The sequence below is a fragment of the Oryctolagus cuniculus genome, chromosome 6 (assembly GCF_964237555.1).
Source record: "Oryctolagus cuniculus chromosome 6, mOryCun1.1, whole genome shotgun sequence".
Lineage (NCBI taxonomy): Eukaryota > Metazoa > Chordata > Mammalia > Lagomorpha > Leporidae > Oryctolagus > Oryctolagus cuniculus.
The window spans coordinates 37,789,186-37,807,041 of record NC_091437.1 but is presented as its reverse complement, the minus strand read 5'-3'; the positions used below and the strand labels follow the sequence as shown (position 1 = coordinate 37,807,041).

The following is a 17,856-nucleotide window of genomic DNA, read 5'->3' as shown; positions in this document are numbered from 1 at the left end:
GGTAGCCTCCACCACGGTCCCGGTAGTGATGGCCACAGGACCCTACTCTGCTCCCAGCTGATGAACCCCAGAGGCCTCAGCAGTGCTGACCCTCTGGGGCTGGCGTTCCACGCGCTCACACTGGCCCTGTGACCTTGCTCCCGGGGCTCGGGAACACCTGAGCCTCCCTGAGCACCAGCGAGCTTGTTCACACACACTGCTGATCCCTGTGCCCCCCGCTGCCAAGATCTGATTGAAGGGATGGGAGGGACCTGGGAACGTGCATTTTGAAGCTCCCCAAGGGGGTTCTAGGTAGCAGGTGGGAACATCTGCATTGCAAAGAGCTGGCCAGGCCTCCGCTTCACCAGGCTCCGGCCTCCGGAAAGCCAAGTCTACCTTCCCCAGTTCTCTTGGACACTGGGGCTCTCCACAAGCATCACGACTTGTAGGATCCAGGATATGGGCGGGGTCCTCACTGCGCTGGAGAGCTTGTTACACGCAGACGTCTGGGTCCCTCCCCACAGCTGCTGGAGTTGACACTGGGGGTTCACCTGAGGACCTGAATGTGAGACAGGTTCTCCAGGTGAAGCCACTGAGTGCAGCTCCCTGCACACACCTAATAGGGGAGCGAAAACGAGGGCCCCAAATACACGCGACTTGTCCCCAGTGACCACGCACAAGCAGGGAGAAACGGCGCTAGCCTGCAAGACCCCACAGTGCAGTGCCCACTCACTGCGCTTCCAGCTGAGCTGCGGCTCCGTCATGAGACACCTGGGCCAGGCCTCTGCTGTAGCTGCAAGGCTCCACCGTAGAACTCAGTGGAAGAGATCCAATTTGAGGAAGTCACCCAGGGTCTGCGTGTGTCTCTGTGTGCATGTGTCTATGCATGTATGACTGGGTGTGCATGTGTATCTGCATGTGTGCAGGTGCGTCTGTCTCTGCGTGTGTGCACATGTGGCTGTCTGTGCTTGTGTCTGTGTGCACACCTGCACATCTCTGTGCACATGGGTGTGTGCACGTGTGCACGTCAGGCATACTCTGGTTACTCATGCAAACATCTCTCTCCACTCTCCCCTGCAGGACTTGCAAAACAGCTCAAACGGGACCAGCGTGTACAAACAGAACCCCACTTTATTAGCAGTTAGTTCGCGATTGTACATTAATGGGGGAAGGTTCCCACTTTTAACACAACCCAAAACGGCTGCTTCAAGAGCCTTCATCGGGCGAGCTGGGTAGTGCCCATCTCTGCCCCCACCCCACCCCCACAAGGGAAGGAAACCTCTGCTCGGACCCCTAAGGTGCCCCCCACCCTTGCCAGGAAACGACATGAATTTCATGCATGAAGTACAAAAGGAGCCCTCTTGCTGATAACAAAACTAGCACAGTCGTAAAAAGCCCTCTGCTCCCCGTGCTCCCCAGGGCCGGAGAGAAGAAGGGGCAGGAGGTGAGTGTCCTAGGGTAAACCACGGCCCGGGTCTTCCCAGGGCCTTGGCATCTCCCCACACGAAGCTCCTGTGATCCCTCAGGGGAGCAGACACCGTCCCAGGGGCACCCCGTGCAGAAGTGGCAAAGCCGGAGCCCAGCACTGCCCTGGGAACTGGGGGCGGTGAGTGCCGGTGGGGTCTGGAAGCCCGATCTGGACTTCAGTGAGCACACGACTGCTCTCCGCTCTGACGTGTCAAAGCTCCTGCTGCAGCCCCCGCCTACTCGTTCCATGGAGGAGGAAACCGAGGTGCTAGGAGGAAGGCATCTCCCCGCTGCTGCCTGCAGCCCGGTGTGTTGGCCCTCACGTTGGGCTCGGGGCAGGCGGTACCCTGGTGAGGCCCTTCCCTGCCTGCCAGGCACCCGGCTCTGCCTCAGGCTCACAGATCAGGCGCCCCCAACAAGTGAAAACCCCAGGACCATACAGAGATGCTGTGCGTGGTGCCTGCGGCCCGTGCCCTCAGCCTCTTCCGCCCAGGCCAGTGCCCTGCTGCCTCCTCCGGGGAGCCCCCTCCACCTCCCGAGCTCCATCCGGCCCCTCTGCTGCTTTGGCACGTGGTACAGGTGATGGCGGAGATGCAAACGGCAAAGACTCGTGTGGAACACTAAAAATAAAGGGAACAGAGGCGGCGGCTCCAGGACCCCAAGAGGAAACCCTCGGATACAGAACACAGCACTTCTAATGACAGCAGGCCTGGTGGCCTCAACAGCAGGGTCGTTCCCAAATCAAACGGGCAGAGGCAAGACTTTCTGGCATTTAGCTGGAGTTCAGAAGCACGGCCTCTGAACGTAACGCGTGCGCCTTGGTGGGGTCCCGACTCCAAGACTAGGTCTAGGTTACAGCAGGGAGTCCGGGCAACAGAGCCATGGCCGGGGGAAAGTCACCGCGGTCTCGGCCGTGCCAGCAGCCCTGACTTGGGGCTGCAGTCTGAGCATTTAGGGGTGAAGGATCACAGTGTGCGACCTCCAGTGACCTGGGTCAGCGAGCAAGAGCCCAGTGCGGCCAGCGCTGCTGACTTCAACTCGGAGCTGGGTGCAGGGTGCTGGAGGCAGACATCTGCGAAGACATCCCAGCCCCCAGCAGTGCCTCTGACAATGCCCGCCTCGGCGCTGCCCAGCGGAGGGTCGGCCTGGCCACTGTGCTCTGCGCCTCGCCCCAGCAGTACTGGCTGCTCACGCGCACACTCCATGAGGCGCGTTTGAACCTTCAGACTCATTCTCCATGCAACAAGAGGCTCACAGCCCGGAAGGTTCTAGAATCTGGAATGACGGGCAGCTGCAGGTGGCACCTCCCACCTGCACACACCTGAGGCTCAGGGAGGGGAGCGCAGAACGGATGGTGGAGTCGGCTGCACACTTTCTCTTTTTCTCTTTTATTATTTGGCCGAACGCTTAACAGTGAGTAAGTGGACGCTGGACACGGGCCCCACTGCCCCCACACCTCTCCAGGTTTCTCCTCTCGTAGGGAGGGCAGTGTGGGCTCCTGCCAGCTGAGAGCCCCTCCTCTCCTCCCACACCCACCGTGTCTGGGCCCGGCAGGCCTGCAGGAAAGATGTGTGGAAGGAAGGGTCGCACCAGCAGCCACACTCACAAAGACCAGAGCCCAGACAGCCTGCTTGGCGCTCTCCCGTGGTCTCACACCACCTGCTCCTGCCTGAGACCAGAGGCAGAGAGGAGCGGAGCTGTCTGCCCTACCAGGAGGCCCTGGGCCCACAACGAGAGAGCAGTGAGATCCTCCAGCCCCTGCCACTGGGCAGAGGCCCTGGGTTGGCACCGTGCAAGGCGGGGCAGGACCTCGCAGCCTCTGAGCAGACACAGCACCCCGGCCGGCCTCCAACAGCGCGCGCCTCGGCCCTGCTGGGCCCACGGCTTCGGGTGAGCAGCATGATGGCAACCGTGTTCTGTGCAGCAGGAAACCACACGCCACATCCCACCACCTCCTCCATGCCGCGGGGGAGAGCTTGACAGGAGGGAATGGGTTCAGAAGGAAGACAGAGCCAGGCCCTGCAGGCCAGGGAAGGGCTTCCCGAGGCGGGGTGCAAAAGCAGGCCTGGGAACAGGAAGGTTCAAAGGCACCCTGGCTGGGAAGGAGTGGTTTGTCCCCATATCCTAGAACGACCACGGCAGTGACTGAGGGAGGGGCAGGAACCTGACACACAGCAGGACCCCACGGCTGGGCCAGGGGCGGCGTGGCACGGCAGGAGCACTGCACTGAGACCTGGGAGTCCCGAGTTCAGTGCTAGGCCGTGCTGCCGACCAGCTCCGTGGCCCAAGACAGCAGGCTGCTCCCCTTCTCCGAACCGCCTCACACTTGTCCACGGAGCCCTCGGGGCCCAAGATGCTGGATCTGAACGAGACAGGGCTCTCGGGGAAGGCATGGGTGGGGGAATCCGTTCAAAGTTGAATTGGCAGTTGGAGGGGCTGGGGAGAGGGCTCCCAGCCTCAGTCACTTCACATTGTTAGAAGGGGGGCAGGAAGCAGCCCAGAGATCCCGCAGTCCGTGGGGGACCTGGAGGCCTGTTATGGGTGCCAATGAGCACCCCGGCTCCCAGGGCAGCTCCCGACCTAGCACCATGTGAGGGGGTGGGGCACCGGCCAGCCCTGGGCCAGGCAGTCCCACCCCAGCCCCGGCTCTCCCACCCCAGCCCCAGGCTGCTTCCTTTGGCCACAATTCCCCCAGGTTTCCTGGAGACAGCTGCTCCCCTTGGCACAGTGCGGGGGCAGCCCCAGGACGGCCGCGGCACCTGGGATAAGGAACAGAGGCTTCCCCGGGGCCACCTGCACACTGTCTCCTTGAGACCTCAGACACAGAAAGACACACACTCCGTTCCGCCTCAGCCTCCAGCACCGCAGGAGAGGCCTGTGAGACCGGGGCTTACGGCCACCTTGTATGACTGAATTAAAAACAAACCCAACCAAAAAAATATAATATATATATATATACACATTATATATATATATATGTATATATATAAAACACAGTGCGACCCCAGCACCCAGGGTATAAACTCTGGCACCAAGAAAAAAAAAAAAAAAACAAAATATTAAAATACTTTAGCTTCTTAGTATTGAGGAAGTTAAGGGGGAGGGTCTCCGGGGGCCCTCGGCCGAGACCGGGCGGGTGTGGGGACAACGCATGGACACTGGGACTGCCCCAGTCTTTTACCACAGGAAACACCACGCATGTCAGATCCCAGGGTAAGGGGAGAGGGAGGTTTGAGGCCTGGGGCTCTGGGCACCCCCAGTGGCCCGGCAGTGCCCTAGGGCCCCCGGGGGCCACCGCAGGAACCGGAGAGGGAAGGTGAGATCTGAAAGTGTTGACCCGGACACAGGGCTGAGTCCTCGGCAGCAGGCCTCGTGCTGCCGCTGGGCAGCCAGCTGAGCTCCCTGGAGGGCCCGGCTCGACACACTCAGGGGAACGTCCAGTCTCGCTCCCTGGCTTGGCAAACGCCCCAGCGGGGCTCGTCTCCCGTGCCGTCTGCACGACAGAGAAGACATGGCAGCTATACTGAGGGCCGGCCTGCTGGGGAGAGGGGGCAGTCGGCAGAACACAGTGAGGGACAGGAGGGAGGGTCTCGCTGACTCCCTCCTACCAGGAAGTGGCCTCCCTAGAGAGGCCGTGAACGGAATGGACCTCTGGTGGCCAGGGAGGTCCGATGGGCCACGGGCCCAGCAGTGGTGGCCCGAGGCGCTCGCACACCTGCCTGGGCTCTCCTCCTGGCCCTCCGTGGGCCTTGTGGAGTATTGCTCGTGCGTGCTTGGCCGGCCCGGGCCCGGCTCCCCACTCTGCAGGTCCACGTGGCTCAGCATGCGGCGGGCGTCCCTGCCGTGGGCACGAAGGTGTGGTCTGAATGTGGCGGCCGCGGCTACCTGGTGTTTTGCAGGTCCTCCCGCAGCCAGGTGGGCAGTGTCTGGCCCATCTTGTACAGTAGCTTGGAGAGCTCGATGTTGTGGTCCCGGTAATAGTCCCTCAGGAAGGCTCGGGACTGCAAGAGCGAGGAGAGCTCAGAGGTGTGCCGACCCAAGGAGGGACCCTCTTCTGCAGGCACCACCCCGGGCCCCGCCCAGCACTCACAGCCCTCTTCTACATAGAACTTCCCTATGGCAAAGTCCCATGAAGTAGGAATGTCAAAGCATGGCCCACAAGGTCAGCAGCCTTGTGAGAGAGAGGGGAGAGAACTCACCACAACCAGAGGTCCGCGGGAAAAGGGACACCAAGCCAGACTGATCGAGCGTGCTTGTGCACCTCCTGTTTCTCCCGCAAGAAGGCGCTACCCTCCCAGTGCTCCAGAGCCGGCCCCTCCCAGCCCATGAGACACGCCCTTGTGCTCAGTTCCCGGCACCCGGCTACACCTCTCTCTGCAAGAAGCACTCTGGCGTGCACTGTGCTCATTCTACACTGGAAGATCCACTCACCCTCAAAACCCCACGGCGCTCAGCCCTCACTGGAAGCCAATACTGGCTTGCACCCACATCTTCTCCACTGACAACACCACCCACCACGTGCCAAGCCCACTTTACCAGAGGGTAAAGGAGAAAGCAGGCTCACCCCATACTCGCCCTCCACACGCACACACGGGGACCCGGCCCTCCCATCCAGCTGCCAAGGGCAACGTGCCCGTCACTTACATCCAAGTCCATCTCCGGGTATTTCCGCCCCTTGCTTTTGCCCAGACACTTGGTTTTTCCTCCTTCAAGCAGCTGGCACCAAAATCCTTTCTTTGGATCAAACCTGTGGAGGTGGGCAAGTCTGTGGGTGGGAGCTGGTGCAGCCGACTCTGTTCCCACTGTACAGTGGAATCCACAGATTCCAGAACCGCAGAGCCCAGGAGAGCAGTGAACCAACTCCCATCACACACTCTGGAGCCACTGAGCCCACGGGGCTGACGCTTGTCCGCTGTCAACCCAGCTCTGCCCTGGGCTACCCTAACCTCCCAGCCAAGGGCAGCCCACGCGCCCCAAGGTGTCCTCCTGCTGTAGACTGGGCTGCCTCGGGCCGCTCAGTGATCCCCGCTGCACACTTTCCCGTCCTTTGTAATGCCAGAACTTTCTGAGCATTCTCTAACACTGTGACAACTTTTTTTCTTTTTAACTCATGAAACTGCCATCATCCTTCCCAGCTTCCAGTGACAATGGGGGCAGGGGGAGGGAGCGGATTGGAGTGGAGGTTCTTTTATTTTTAATAAGTTACATCCCTAGCAAGAAATGTACTAGGGGTCAGTGTTGTGGCATAGCAGGTAAAGCCACCACCTGTAGTGCCGGAATCGCATTTTGACGCCAGCCCAAGTCCCAGATGTTCCACTTCTGATCCAGCTCTCTGCTATGGCTTAGGAAAGCAGAAGAAGATAGCCCAAGTTCTTAGGCACCCACATGGGAGTCTCGGAAGAAGCTCCAGGCTCCTGGCTTCGGATTAGCCCAGCTTTGGCCGTGAAGGCCATCTGGGGAGTGAACCAGCGGATGAAAGACCTCTCTTTCTCTGTCTCTGTCTCTGCCTCTGTGTAACTCTGTCTTCCAAAAAACTATATAAATCCTAAAAAGGAAAAAAGAAGAAAGAAATAAAGAAAAAGAAAAAGGAACATGCTGTCTGGGGCCAGTGTTGTAGGACACCACGTTAGGCCACCACCAGCAACTCCAAGACCCCATATCAGAGTCTCAGCTGCTCCACTACCAATCCAGCTCCCTTCTAAAGGCCCCTGGGAAAGCAGAGGAAGATGACCCAAGTGTCTGAGCCCCTGCCACCCACATGGGAGACTGGGGTGAGGTTCCAGGCTCCTGGCTTCTGCCTGGTCCAGTCCCAGCCATTGTGACCATTTGGGGAATGAACCAGTAGATGGACAATCTCTTTCTCTCTCTGTGTCTCCCTCTTTATCACTCTGCCTTTTAAGATTCATTCTACTTATTTGAAAGACAGAGTTATAGAGAGAGGTAGAGACAGAGAGAGAGGTCTTCCATCTGCTGGTTCACTCCCCAGATGGCCGCAATGGCCAGAGCTCAACTGATCCAAAGCCAGGAAACAGGAGCTGCTTCTGGGTCTCCCATGCAGGCACAGGGGCCCAAGGACTTGGGCCATCTTCTACTGCTTTCCCAGGCCATAGCAGAGAGCTGGATCGGAAGAGGAGCAGCTGGGACCAGAACCAGCGCCATATGGGATGCTGGCGTTCAGGCCAGGGCTTTAACTCACTGTGCCACAGCACCGGCTCCAATCACACTGCCTTTTAAAAAGGCAAATAAATGCTTCTCTTCCTTGGCGCTGCCTCCGGAGGTGGCTGCCTTCTCCTCGGCACCATGGCCGCCCTCAGACCCCTGGTGAAGCCCAAGATCGTCAAGAAGAGGACCAAGAAGTTCATCCGCCACCAGTCGGACCGCTACGTCAAGATTAAGCGTAACTGGCGGAAACCCAGAGGTATTGACAACAGGGTGCGGAGAAGATTCAAGGGCCAGATCTTGATGCCCAACATTGGCTACGGGTGCAACAAGAAGACCAAGCACATGCTGCCCAGCGGCTTCCGGAAGTTCCTGGTCCACAACGTCAAGGAGCTGGAGGTGCTGCTGATGTGCAACAAATCCTACTGTGCAGAGATTGCTCACAACGTCTCCTCCAAGAACCGCAAAGCCATTGTGGAGAGAGCGGCCCAGCTGGCCATCAGGGTCACCAACCCCAACGCCAGGCTGCGCAGTGAAGAAAATGAGTAGGCAGCTCGGGTGTGCATTTTATTTGTGTTTAAATAAAACCTTGAAAACCGGTCTCTTCCAAAAAAAAAAAAAAAAGGCAAATAAATGCGATCTTAAAAAATAGGAACGAATAAACCAACGATCCACAGCGCACTGAAATATGCCTGTCACTAGAGTTTGGCTTTTTGGAGTAAATTTCAAAAATGACAAAGCAAGGCCATCTTCCCCGGGTAACAGCACAGCATCAGAGATGAGCTCTGAGGCTGCTGTGGGAGGGGAGGCACACGGCAGCCCCTGGTCAGGAACCCGCGTCTGAGCACGAGACAGGAACACGGGGTCCACACGTGGCGGGGGAGGGACACGGCTTTCTGATCGGGTGGCAGGCTGGGCGATGATGAGGATGATGATGACAGTGACAATGAAACGACAGCAGCTACCGTTGCTGAGCGCTCAGTGCACGCTTCCAAGCAACTCAGTGACCCCCAGGGGGCAGCAGTGAGTGCCATGAGTCCCAGTGAGGGGGGAAAGGCGGAGGGACTTGTCCAAGATCACGTGGCTGACAGACGGATCGGAGATCCTGACCCAGGCCAATCCAAGGCCACAGCGCCCACTGCCCTTGCCGTGGCTCCTCCTGTACCTTCCACTTCCAAGATCACGAGGTCTTCCAAGAACAGAGCCAAGGAAGGGGACTAACGTGCCTCTCACCCAGCAGGGGGGTGCACTTATCCCCGAGCCCCTGCCGCACAGGCTGGCCATTTACTCCTGGGGGAGGGCTCCCAGGGCACCTGCACCAGTTCTGAGTGAGTGGGGATGAGCAGTCGTCAATAATAGGATTTGGGCCGGCGCCGCGGCTCACTAGGCTAATCCTCCGCCTAGCGGCGCCGGCACACCGGGTTCTAGTCCCGGTCGGGGTGCCGGATTCTGTCCCGGTTGCCCCTCTTCCAGGCCAGCCCTCTGCTGTGGCCCAGGAGTGCAGTGGAGGATGGCCCAGGTGCTTGGGCCCTGCACCCCATGGGAGACCAGGAAAAGCACCTGGCTCCTGGCTCCTGCCACCGGATCGGCACGGTGCGCCGGCCGCAGCGCGCCGGCCGCGGCAGCCATTGGAGTGTGAACCAACGGCAAAAGGAAGACCTTTCTCTCTGTCTCTCTCTCTCATTGTCCACTCTGCCTGTCCAAAATAAATAAATAAATAAATAAATAAAAATCCTAAATATTCAAAAAAAAAAAATAGGATTTGAGGTTCCTTTTCCTGAATTAATATTTTAAGTCAAAATCTAATTCCAAGAAACCGTTTTAGGAACTTAGTGCTGGTCTAATGCTTGAGCTGAAACCTTGACTAGCGTGACGTAACACACACTGATATTCCTTCTGCCAAACCCCCACCAGGAAGAGCTGCGGACTTGACCCCCGCTCTCCCGTAATCGTCCAAACTCGGACTCTGGCTCCTGGGCCCAGGGCCTGGCCAGGGAGCCTGCACCGTGGAGAGGCAGGGGCGACACTCACGCCAAGGTTTTGTGGTAGTCAATGGTGTTGGTCACCCCGAGGAACTTCTGCACCGTGTCCATCACCTTGGCAGGTTCAGTTCGCAGAAGTTTGCCATCCAAGACTAGGATCTGGAAGGGAGGAGAGGGAGAGGGTGACCTGGCTGTGTCTTCACTGTGGGGACAAGCAGGGCAGCAGCTGCAGTGGCAGGGACAGGCTTAGTGACCAGCGTGGACCCAGCACTCTCTCGGATCTGCTTCCTCCTCCACCCTTGAACGGCAGGTGTCCCTCAGCCTCAGACCTCTGGAGCCGGCTTCCCCTAACCGATGTCATCCTTTCCTAGAACTGGAGCCCACCCCCGGAGCCCCCCATCTCCTCCCTCCTGGTTCTTGCCAAGCTCCAGGCCCCCACGTCACTCTCTCGCTCAAGTCCTTCCAGGGTGTTCCTCAAAGGCCTCCTGTAACCTGGCCTCTGCCACCTCCCCAAGCCACGCTCGCCCCTCTGCCACACCCCAGCCTCCCTAACAACTGCAGGCTCTCTGGGTCCCTGAGGGCTGCAGAGCCTGCTCTGATGGGGTGAGGCATGGTGGGGGGGCCTCCTGTGTCAAGCACTACAACCTCCCCACAGGCCCAGAAGCCTGGCTTTCCCTCCAGGGAGGGCATTCCCAGCCCTGGGACTGGGCACAGGGATGCCCATACAGCGTCTGCTCCCTCAGACTCGGGCCAGGCGGCTACCTGGTTGGCATGAAAGGCGCTGAGCCAGCGCTCGATGTGTACGGCGTACCAGCCGGGGACCAGACAGCGGTTCTGTAGGGTGCGGAGCTTCGAGGACGCGTCGGGGCCGGCAGTGATCACCTCGTGGAAGGTGTACTTCAGGGCCACGGCATCGTCGTGGGCTCGCTGGTGCTGTGGGCAAGACCCAGGGTGGCATGTCACACGGAGGCCGTCAGGGGACAGCAGCCCAGCGAGTGGCCAGAAGACCTGAGGCTCGAGCCGGGAGCCCCATGTTCGAGTCCCTGGCTCTGCCTCACTGCTGTTTGGTCCCAGCGAAGTCCCTGCCCTGGAGCCCTGGTTTTCCTCTCTTTGCAAGCTGGGAGCTGCACCAGGCCAGGGTATGTAGATGCGGCCCCTCACACCTCATGTCTGTGAGTCCTGCCGCCACCACAGAGCGCGTGCACATACCCGGGTCAGCGTCACGGGCTCGCCTTCCTTCCTCACTCAGACTTGTTTCAGAAGGAAACTAGATGCAGTGCTATCCCTTGAAGGCAGCTATTTATAGACATGATAAACCCGAGGCAGTGTTCCTCAGTGCCAGCCACGAACCAACGTGCACTCCAGCCTAGAGCCTTGCGCTGAAAACGGAGCTTAGCAATGTCGGAACAGCTGCAGGAGTCACTTGCGCCAAACCACACGTTTCTCCTTTGCAAGACTCCGAAGGATTGGGAAAGCAGCACCGTCAGGGGGAGAGGGCCAGCCTGAGTCTCCTATGACAGCGCTGTGGGCCATCAGCGTCCGCCGAATTCCCAAATTTCAGTGCTCCAGGACCAGCCCACAGGGGACACCCTGTCACACCAGCCAACCCACAGCCCAGGGCAGCACAGAACAGGGCCTTGGATTGAGAAGACAGCCGTTCAAACCACTGCCTCGGGGCAGGTGCTGGGGCACGCTGGCTTAAGCCACTGCTTGGGACACCGTCCCATACTGGAGTTCCTGGTTGGGATCCTGGCTACTCGGCTTCTCATCCAGTTTCCTGCTAATGTACACGCTAGCAGGTGGCAGATAGTGGCTCAAGTACTTGGGTTCCTGCCACCGATGTGGGAAACCTGGTATGAGTTTCTGGTTCCTGGCTTCAGCCTGGCCCAGCCCTGGCTACTGTGGCTATTTGGGGAGAGAACTACATGATGGAAGATGTGTGTGTGTGTGTCCCTCTCTGCTGCTCTGCCTTTCAAATAAATAAACATAAGAAAAAAACCCCACCAAAATGCCACATAACAAAACTTAATGAAACCATCGGTGAGAAAGGGGGATGGACCCCCCCACACACACCCCTCTGCCCCCTAGCCAGCTGCTCTGAGGCTCCAGCGAGGTGGCACGTGTGGAGCCCTGCCACTATGTTGAACACAGGCTGGCTCAACCCATGGAGGTTCCCTCTACCCCTGCATTTATCACTCCCTGCCACGAGGCAGCCAGAGCAGAGAACCGGGACCTGGCACAGCAGAAAAGAAAAAAGGGCTACGAGTGTTTCTGGGGTTTTATTCCCCAAAAGACAACGCCCATAAGAAAGGCAGATCTCAGGGCCGGAGCTGTGGCGCAGTGGGTTAAAACCCTGGCCTGCAGTGCTGGCATCCCATATGGGCACCGGGTCGAGTCCCAGCTGCTCCACTTGAATCTAGCTCCCTGATAACATGCATGGGAAAGCAGTGGAAGATGGACCAAGTCCTTGGGCCCCTGCACCCACGTGGGAGATTTGGAAGAAGCTCCTGGCTCCTGGCTTTGGATTTGGCGCAGCTCCGGCTGATGTGGCCAGTTGGGGAGTGAACCAGCGGATGGAAGACCTCTCTCTCTGTCTCTACCTCTCTCTGTAACTCTGTCTTTCAAATAGATAAATAAATCTTTAAAAAAAAAAAAAAAAAGGCAGAGCTCAGGGCATAAACAAAATTTCTAGAGAACAAGAGGAAGAGAGGGCGCCCCACTTGGCTCAGGGAGAGATGGGATGATCGGACAGAGAGCTGTGGGGCCAGCAGCAAAGACGGCCTGCACTTGCTTCCTGCCGGGGACCCCAGAGGGGGACTAGACACCACAGTCCCCAAAGGAACAGGGTGGCAAGATGCTCCCAAAGGTGACTCAAGAGGCTGTCCTGGCCAGGAGAATGGACACTTCCCAGGAAAGCACAGGCTACACCCAGGTCTTCCCACCCCCAGAAGACAGCTGGTGCTGAGTTGATCAGGACAGCAGTCTCGTCCTCTGCCCGCCAGGGCCCCACCTGGGAATCACTGCATGTACTCAGCAGTGGCACAGCCCAGGAAGACTGGTGGCAGGGAAGGGACTCCCCTCGCTCACAAGCTTTCCTACAGGCCCAGGGGACTGGCACTCAGGTCTGGGGAGTTGAGACAGTTCTTTTCTTAAACACTTCCCGCAGGGACTGGGATGCATGCCCTCTTTGCACCTCTGTGATGTGTCACAGGGCAGGGGCTGCCTGGCCTGAGTGGACGACAGGGCCTGGGCCTTGCCCTTCTCTGAGTTCCAGCTCCCCCTATCCCAGTGTCCAGTGAGGAAGCTACAGTCACTGTCCATCAGATCCAGGCTTCCTCCAGCCTGAGTCCACCTCCATTTCTTATTGGGGTCAGAATCAGAGGGAGGACCCCACAAGACACCAGACGAGTGGGCATCAATTTCTGACTGTCTCCTCTACCAGGCCAGCTGGCTCCACCTGCCAGCTCACAGCAGGTGCCTCGCTCAGGGCTGTACACGGAAGGTGCTTAGCAAGCAACTGTGGCAGACATGGCCTGCACCTTCCACTCAGGGACTTCCGCCCCACCCCGCTCACCTGGTACCAGGAATAGGCCCGGTCTGCCGGGTTGATGAGGATGGTCAGGATCTTGGCCTTGGGCAATAGGGCGGCCGCCCGCCGGGGCGCCACTTCGGAATCGAAGTAGTTGGCGCTCTTCTCAAAGTAGAAGTCGGAGGTGGTGTTGGAAGGGATGGGGAAGAACTCCATGTACCTGCAGGATACCCAGGCAAGACCATGAGGAAGGAATATGGGGGGGGGGGGGGCTAGCATGAGGAGGTGAGGGTCGCCGGCTGGGACTTCCTCTGAGAACAGGTGGGGCCTAAGGACTGCTGTTGGCATGGCCGCTTGGCAGCCTCTCTGCTCTGTTGCCTTCCCAGGGGAGCCGTGGGGCCAGGAGGACCTGGAGACCCTGCAGGTTGCAGGGCATGGGGATGGAGAATGGAATTCCCTCCTAAATGCCAGGATCTGCCCATAGGATGCTCCCACTGCTCAACTGACAAGGCGCTACCTCTCTTCGCCTCTAGGGGGCGAGCTTGGGCTCAAAGCAGAACCACCTCAGGACCACAGACCGCTGGCAGAGGGCAGTTTCCTTCCTGACCTTTGGTGGCTGTCACTTTGGACCAGGGGCAAGGGAGCAGCACTCACCTCCTACCACTCACCCTCTCCCCAGGCTGCCATGGGTGAGCACAGCTCTCAAGATTGATGTCTCAAAAAAAAAACAAAACCAAAAACAACTCATGCCTCACCTACCACCTCTGGGTTCAGGGCCCCTGGGAAGAATAAATGATCACGCCAGGGGCCGGCGCTGTGAGGTAGTAGGTAAACTGCCACCTGCAGTGCCAACATCCCATATGGGGGCCGGTTCAAGTCCTGGCTGCTCCACTTCCAATCCAGCTCTCTGCTGTGGCCTAGGAAGGCAGTAGAAGATGGCCCAAGTCCTTGGGCCCCTGCACCCGCGTGGGAGACCCCGAAGAAGCTCCTGGCTTCAGATTGGCCCAGCTCCAGCAGTTGCGGCCATCTGGGAAGTAAACCAGTGGATGGAAAACCTCTCTCTTTCTCTCTCTGCTTCTACTTCTCTCTGTGTAACTTTGACTTTCAAGTAAATAAATAAAAACCTTAAAAAAAAAAAAAAAAAAAAAAAAAAAAGATCGCTCCAGGCCTCCTAACAGCACTGACTGGTGCAAAATCAGAGCATGACTTGGGGTGGGTGGGAGGTAAAGCCCATCCTAATTAAAAGACGAGGGTTCGAGGGTTTCTCTAGGGTGGTCCTGAAGACTCCCCAACCAGAAACACCTGGGGTGCGTGCGACACCGGCATTCCACAGGGGCACCAGTTGGAGTCCTGGCTGCTCCATTTCTGATCTAGCTCCTGGCTGATGCTCCTATCTCCTGGCTCCTGGCTCCAGCCTGGCACAGTGCTGGCCATCTAGGGAGTGAACCAATGGATGGAAGATCCCTGTCTCTTCCTCTCTCTGTCACTCTGCCTTTCAGACAAATCTATCAATCCTGAAGGCAGGCAAGCAAGCAACACCTGGGACCTGTTGGATTCTTGCATTCTACCTTACACCCACCTACAAAACCAGAATCCGGGCAATGCGGCCAAGCAGTCGTGTTCTCTCTCACCTTCCTGAACTTTCTCTGCCCACAATGCTTTGTAAAATCTAAACTGAGAAAGCTCTGAAAACAGATGCTTTGTGCAAATCCTGAGGTACTAACCTTCCTTCCTGGAAACACTCGCCTACTTGGTTACAGACATGTTAATGTACTTGCTAATAGGGTGCTGCCCAGGCCCTGCCGAAGATATTGCGTAAGCAGACAGCTTTGCACACATTACCTTTCTACAATCTGATCAATGCTGACTTCCAAGAATACACGTGGCCACAGTGGGTTTTAGATAAGAGATAGCAGACATAGATACATGGACAGGTACACAAAGCCAGACAGACAGACGAACACAGAAGTGACAGATAAGATACCAGCCAGGTACTCTGTTGACAGTAACATAGCAACAGTAATACACATACAAGATTTAAAAAGGCAAGTGGGGGAGAAGATGCAAATTGAAAACTGGGAGAGAAAAAGCCATTCCACTCTCCCTCAACACAGCCTCTGCATACAGGTCCAGGTGGGAAGCAGGTGACATCCTGCAGGCCACGGAGTTGCCTCTGAGGGGGCCCAGAACACCTTCTGCTCCACGTCAGCCAGCTCCTCCGGCAGAACATCCAGGGCTTGGCCCCTGCCCTGTCCCCAGCAGACCTTGGGAACTTGGACGTGCCCCCTCCCCCCCAACCAGGACTCAGCCTGCTTCTGTGCAAGCAAGGGAGGGGCTGGCCATGGGTGGATGACGCACAGAGCCTCATTGGCGTCCTGTCTGTGAGGCTCTCACACGACTCCAGGGTCACCATGCCGTGTCCCTGTTTACAGGAACTTCAGCTGCGTGTGAGCAGGCGCCAGCTGCTTCCTGCTGTGGCCACGGCAGAGCTCCCCAGAGGCCCCGCGACGGCCTTGGCGTGCTGCAGGACAGATGCGCCCACTCACCAGTCGATGCCTTTATGATAGTTGTGGCCGTTAAAAAACTGGATCTCCTCAAAGGTCTCCGAGCTCGGGTAGTTGCTGCTGAGGTCGGGGTGCATGCCCAGGAACAGGTAGAGGGCCGTGGTGCCTGCGGGCAGCGGGGCAGCTGAGAGCCAGGGCCCAGCCCCCCACAGATGGAGTCTGAGTTCTGACCCTGGTTCTCCCTTACCCACTGGGAGGTCCTGGGCAAATCCCTTCCCTTCTTTGGGCCTTAGTTTGCTTATCTGTACAATGAAGAAATTATACTAAATTCAGGATGGCCAATCTATGGCATGTGTGTGGACATTCCAACTGCTGTGCCCCTTGCAGACATCGCTAATCCATCAAAGCACTCTTCATGCTCAACAAGGATGTGGTCTCAGAATCCTTCTCACCACAGTACTCCAGTGGCACATCCAATTGCCTGCTGTCTCCCCAGAAGCCCAGATCAGGGTGCTCTCTGCTGCCGTCACCAGCTCTGGACTTTCCTCTCTGGCCCTGGGAGGAGCTCAGGTTCTCCAGCTCTGAGGCTGTAAAATTCTTGAAGAGCCAAGGAATCCAGCTCCTGGGTACGGTCTCCGGGTCACCTCCTGCTATGCCTCTTCCCTTTCCTCTCCTGGAGAGCTGGCTCACTCGTGCCCTGTGGTGTGCATCTGTTGTTATATGCTGCAGTGAGAAGGCCCCAAGAGAAAGGGCTGCAGCATGGTGACTAGGAGTATAAGCTCGGGGCCAGTGCTGTGGCACAGTGGGTTAAAGCCCCAGCATGCAGCGTCGGCATCCCATATGGGCACCGGTTCGAGTCCTGGCTGCTCCATTTCCTATCCAGCTCTCTGCAAATGCACCTGGGAATGCAGCAGAGGATGGCCCAAGTCCTTGGGCCCCTGCACCCGTGTGTGAGCCCTGGAAGAAGCTCCTGACTCCCAGTTTCAGATAGGAGCCAAGCCCTTTGGGGAATGAACCAGCAGATGGAGGACCTCTCTCCCTGTCTCTCTTTCTTTCAAATAAATAAAATAAATCTAAAAAAAAAAAAAAAAAAGAGCATAACCTGCAGAGGTCTCGGACTCCAGAGCCCATGATCTGGAAGTGCTTTTCCTGAGTGTGTTCTCTGACCCCTGAGTTTCTTCTCTGTGAAACAGGAACACCCGTCTGTACCTTACAGGGTCATGTGGGTGGCCAATGATCAGCACCACTGGCAGACATGACTAATTGATCACCATCCTCTTTGCACAAAAACAATTCTGCCTGGCTCAAACTTGCAGAGAAACTGATCTGGGCTTCCTTCCCTGCTTAGATCCAGAGACTCCTGAGAGGCTACTGGGAGAGCTTTGTGAGGCTGCAATCAGAACAAACAGGGAAAGTCCACGGCCCATCCTTCACGCCTCCCCGCCCCCATACACACAGGCAATTTGTGTTCCCCCAACCTCACTCCTGCTCCCTGGGAGAGGGCCCGAGATCCCTGGGCAGTGGGAGCAAGGTGGTCCCCAAAGTCCCGGGGCTGCAGCAGCAGGCAGCAGGGGCCTGGTCAGGGGGAGACCTGCCTGTTTTCTGGGGGCCGATGATGAGTAGCTTGGGGAAGCGGTCACATGTCTTCTCCTTGGACCAGATGTCCTTGTGGCGTTTGTCCTCGCAGGGGTCCTAGAACAAAAGGGGAAGCATGTGAGGGTGGTGGGGTACAGACCCAACCAGCGGCCCTCACAGCCCTGCTAGAGGTGTAACACCTACACGTGTCCTTGTCATATCCCCACCTCAGCCCCAGAGCTGCTGACAGGCAAGGGCAGCTTCCGGCTGGTTCTGCGACCCCCACAGAGCCTGGCAAAATGCCCAACTGTAAGCTTGGCACTCGACAGAACTGAAACACACTTGCTGAATTTAACTGGATGAGTTGTGTCGGAACCAGGGGTCAGGAACAGCTTCTTACAGTTTGGAGATCTTAGGTAAGTATTTTAGACTGTGAGTACGTCCTGATTTCTACTGCAACCCTCCACTCTGCTGTTGCAGCACAGAAGCAACGCTAGACACACATAACAGTGAGCATGGCTGTGTGCCAATAAAACTTTATTGACAAAAACAGACCACAGGCTGGGTCTGGCCTGTGGTGTAGGCTGAACTATGGGACTGCCACCAATTCCAACTTCTGCTTCCAGCTGTTAACAGTTCTGGGGCACATTCTCCCAAGAAC

At 57.5% G+C, this 17,856-nt stretch overlaps 2 protein-coding genes across 9 annotated transcripts in view; one reads left to right on the top strand and one right to left on the bottom strand.

The window, feature by feature from the left end:
* Positions 1-1,092: 1,092 nt before the first annotated feature.
* Positions 1,093-17,856, bottom strand: part of NDST1 (N-deacetylase and N-sulfotransferase 1) — a 92,292-nt gene continuing 75,528 nt past the window's right edge. For 7 of the 8 annotated variants that reach the window (XM_051843523.2, XM_051843521.2, XM_051843517.2 and 4 more), the window contains exons 9-15: positions 17,216-17,312; positions 15,663-15,804; positions 13,162-13,336; positions 10,350-10,520; positions 9,637-9,746; positions 6,091-6,193; positions 1,093-5,447 (exon numbers count right to left, since the gene is read on the bottom strand). In XM_051843523.2, coding sequence (XP_051699483.1) covers positions 5,328-5,447; positions 6,091-6,193; positions 9,637-9,746; positions 10,350-10,520; positions 13,162-13,336; positions 15,663-15,804; positions 17,216-17,312 — 918 coding nt within the window. In that variant the 3' untranslated portion in view covers positions 1,093-5,327. The remainder of the gene's footprint in view (positions 5,448-6,090; positions 6,194-9,636; positions 9,747-10,349; positions 10,521-13,161; positions 13,337-15,662; positions 15,805-17,215; positions 17,313-17,856) is intronic. The other variant, XM_051843524.2, reaches the window with a different exon arrangement.
* Positions 7,701-8,204, top strand: LOC138850189 (large ribosomal subunit protein eL32-like). Its single transcript, XM_070076320.1, has one exon. It carries the CDS (start codon positions 7,747-7,749, stop codon positions 8,152-8,154), a length of 408 nt encoding a protein of 135 aa, XP_069932421.1. The 5' UTR covers positions 7,701-7,746; the 3' UTR covers positions 8,155-8,204.

Excerpts from the sequence above, each read along its gene's own strand:
- LOC138850189 (XM_070076320.1), top strand. The coding sequence starts at position 7,747 with ATGGCCGCCCTCAGACCCCTGGTGAAGCCCAAGATCGTCAAGAAGAGG.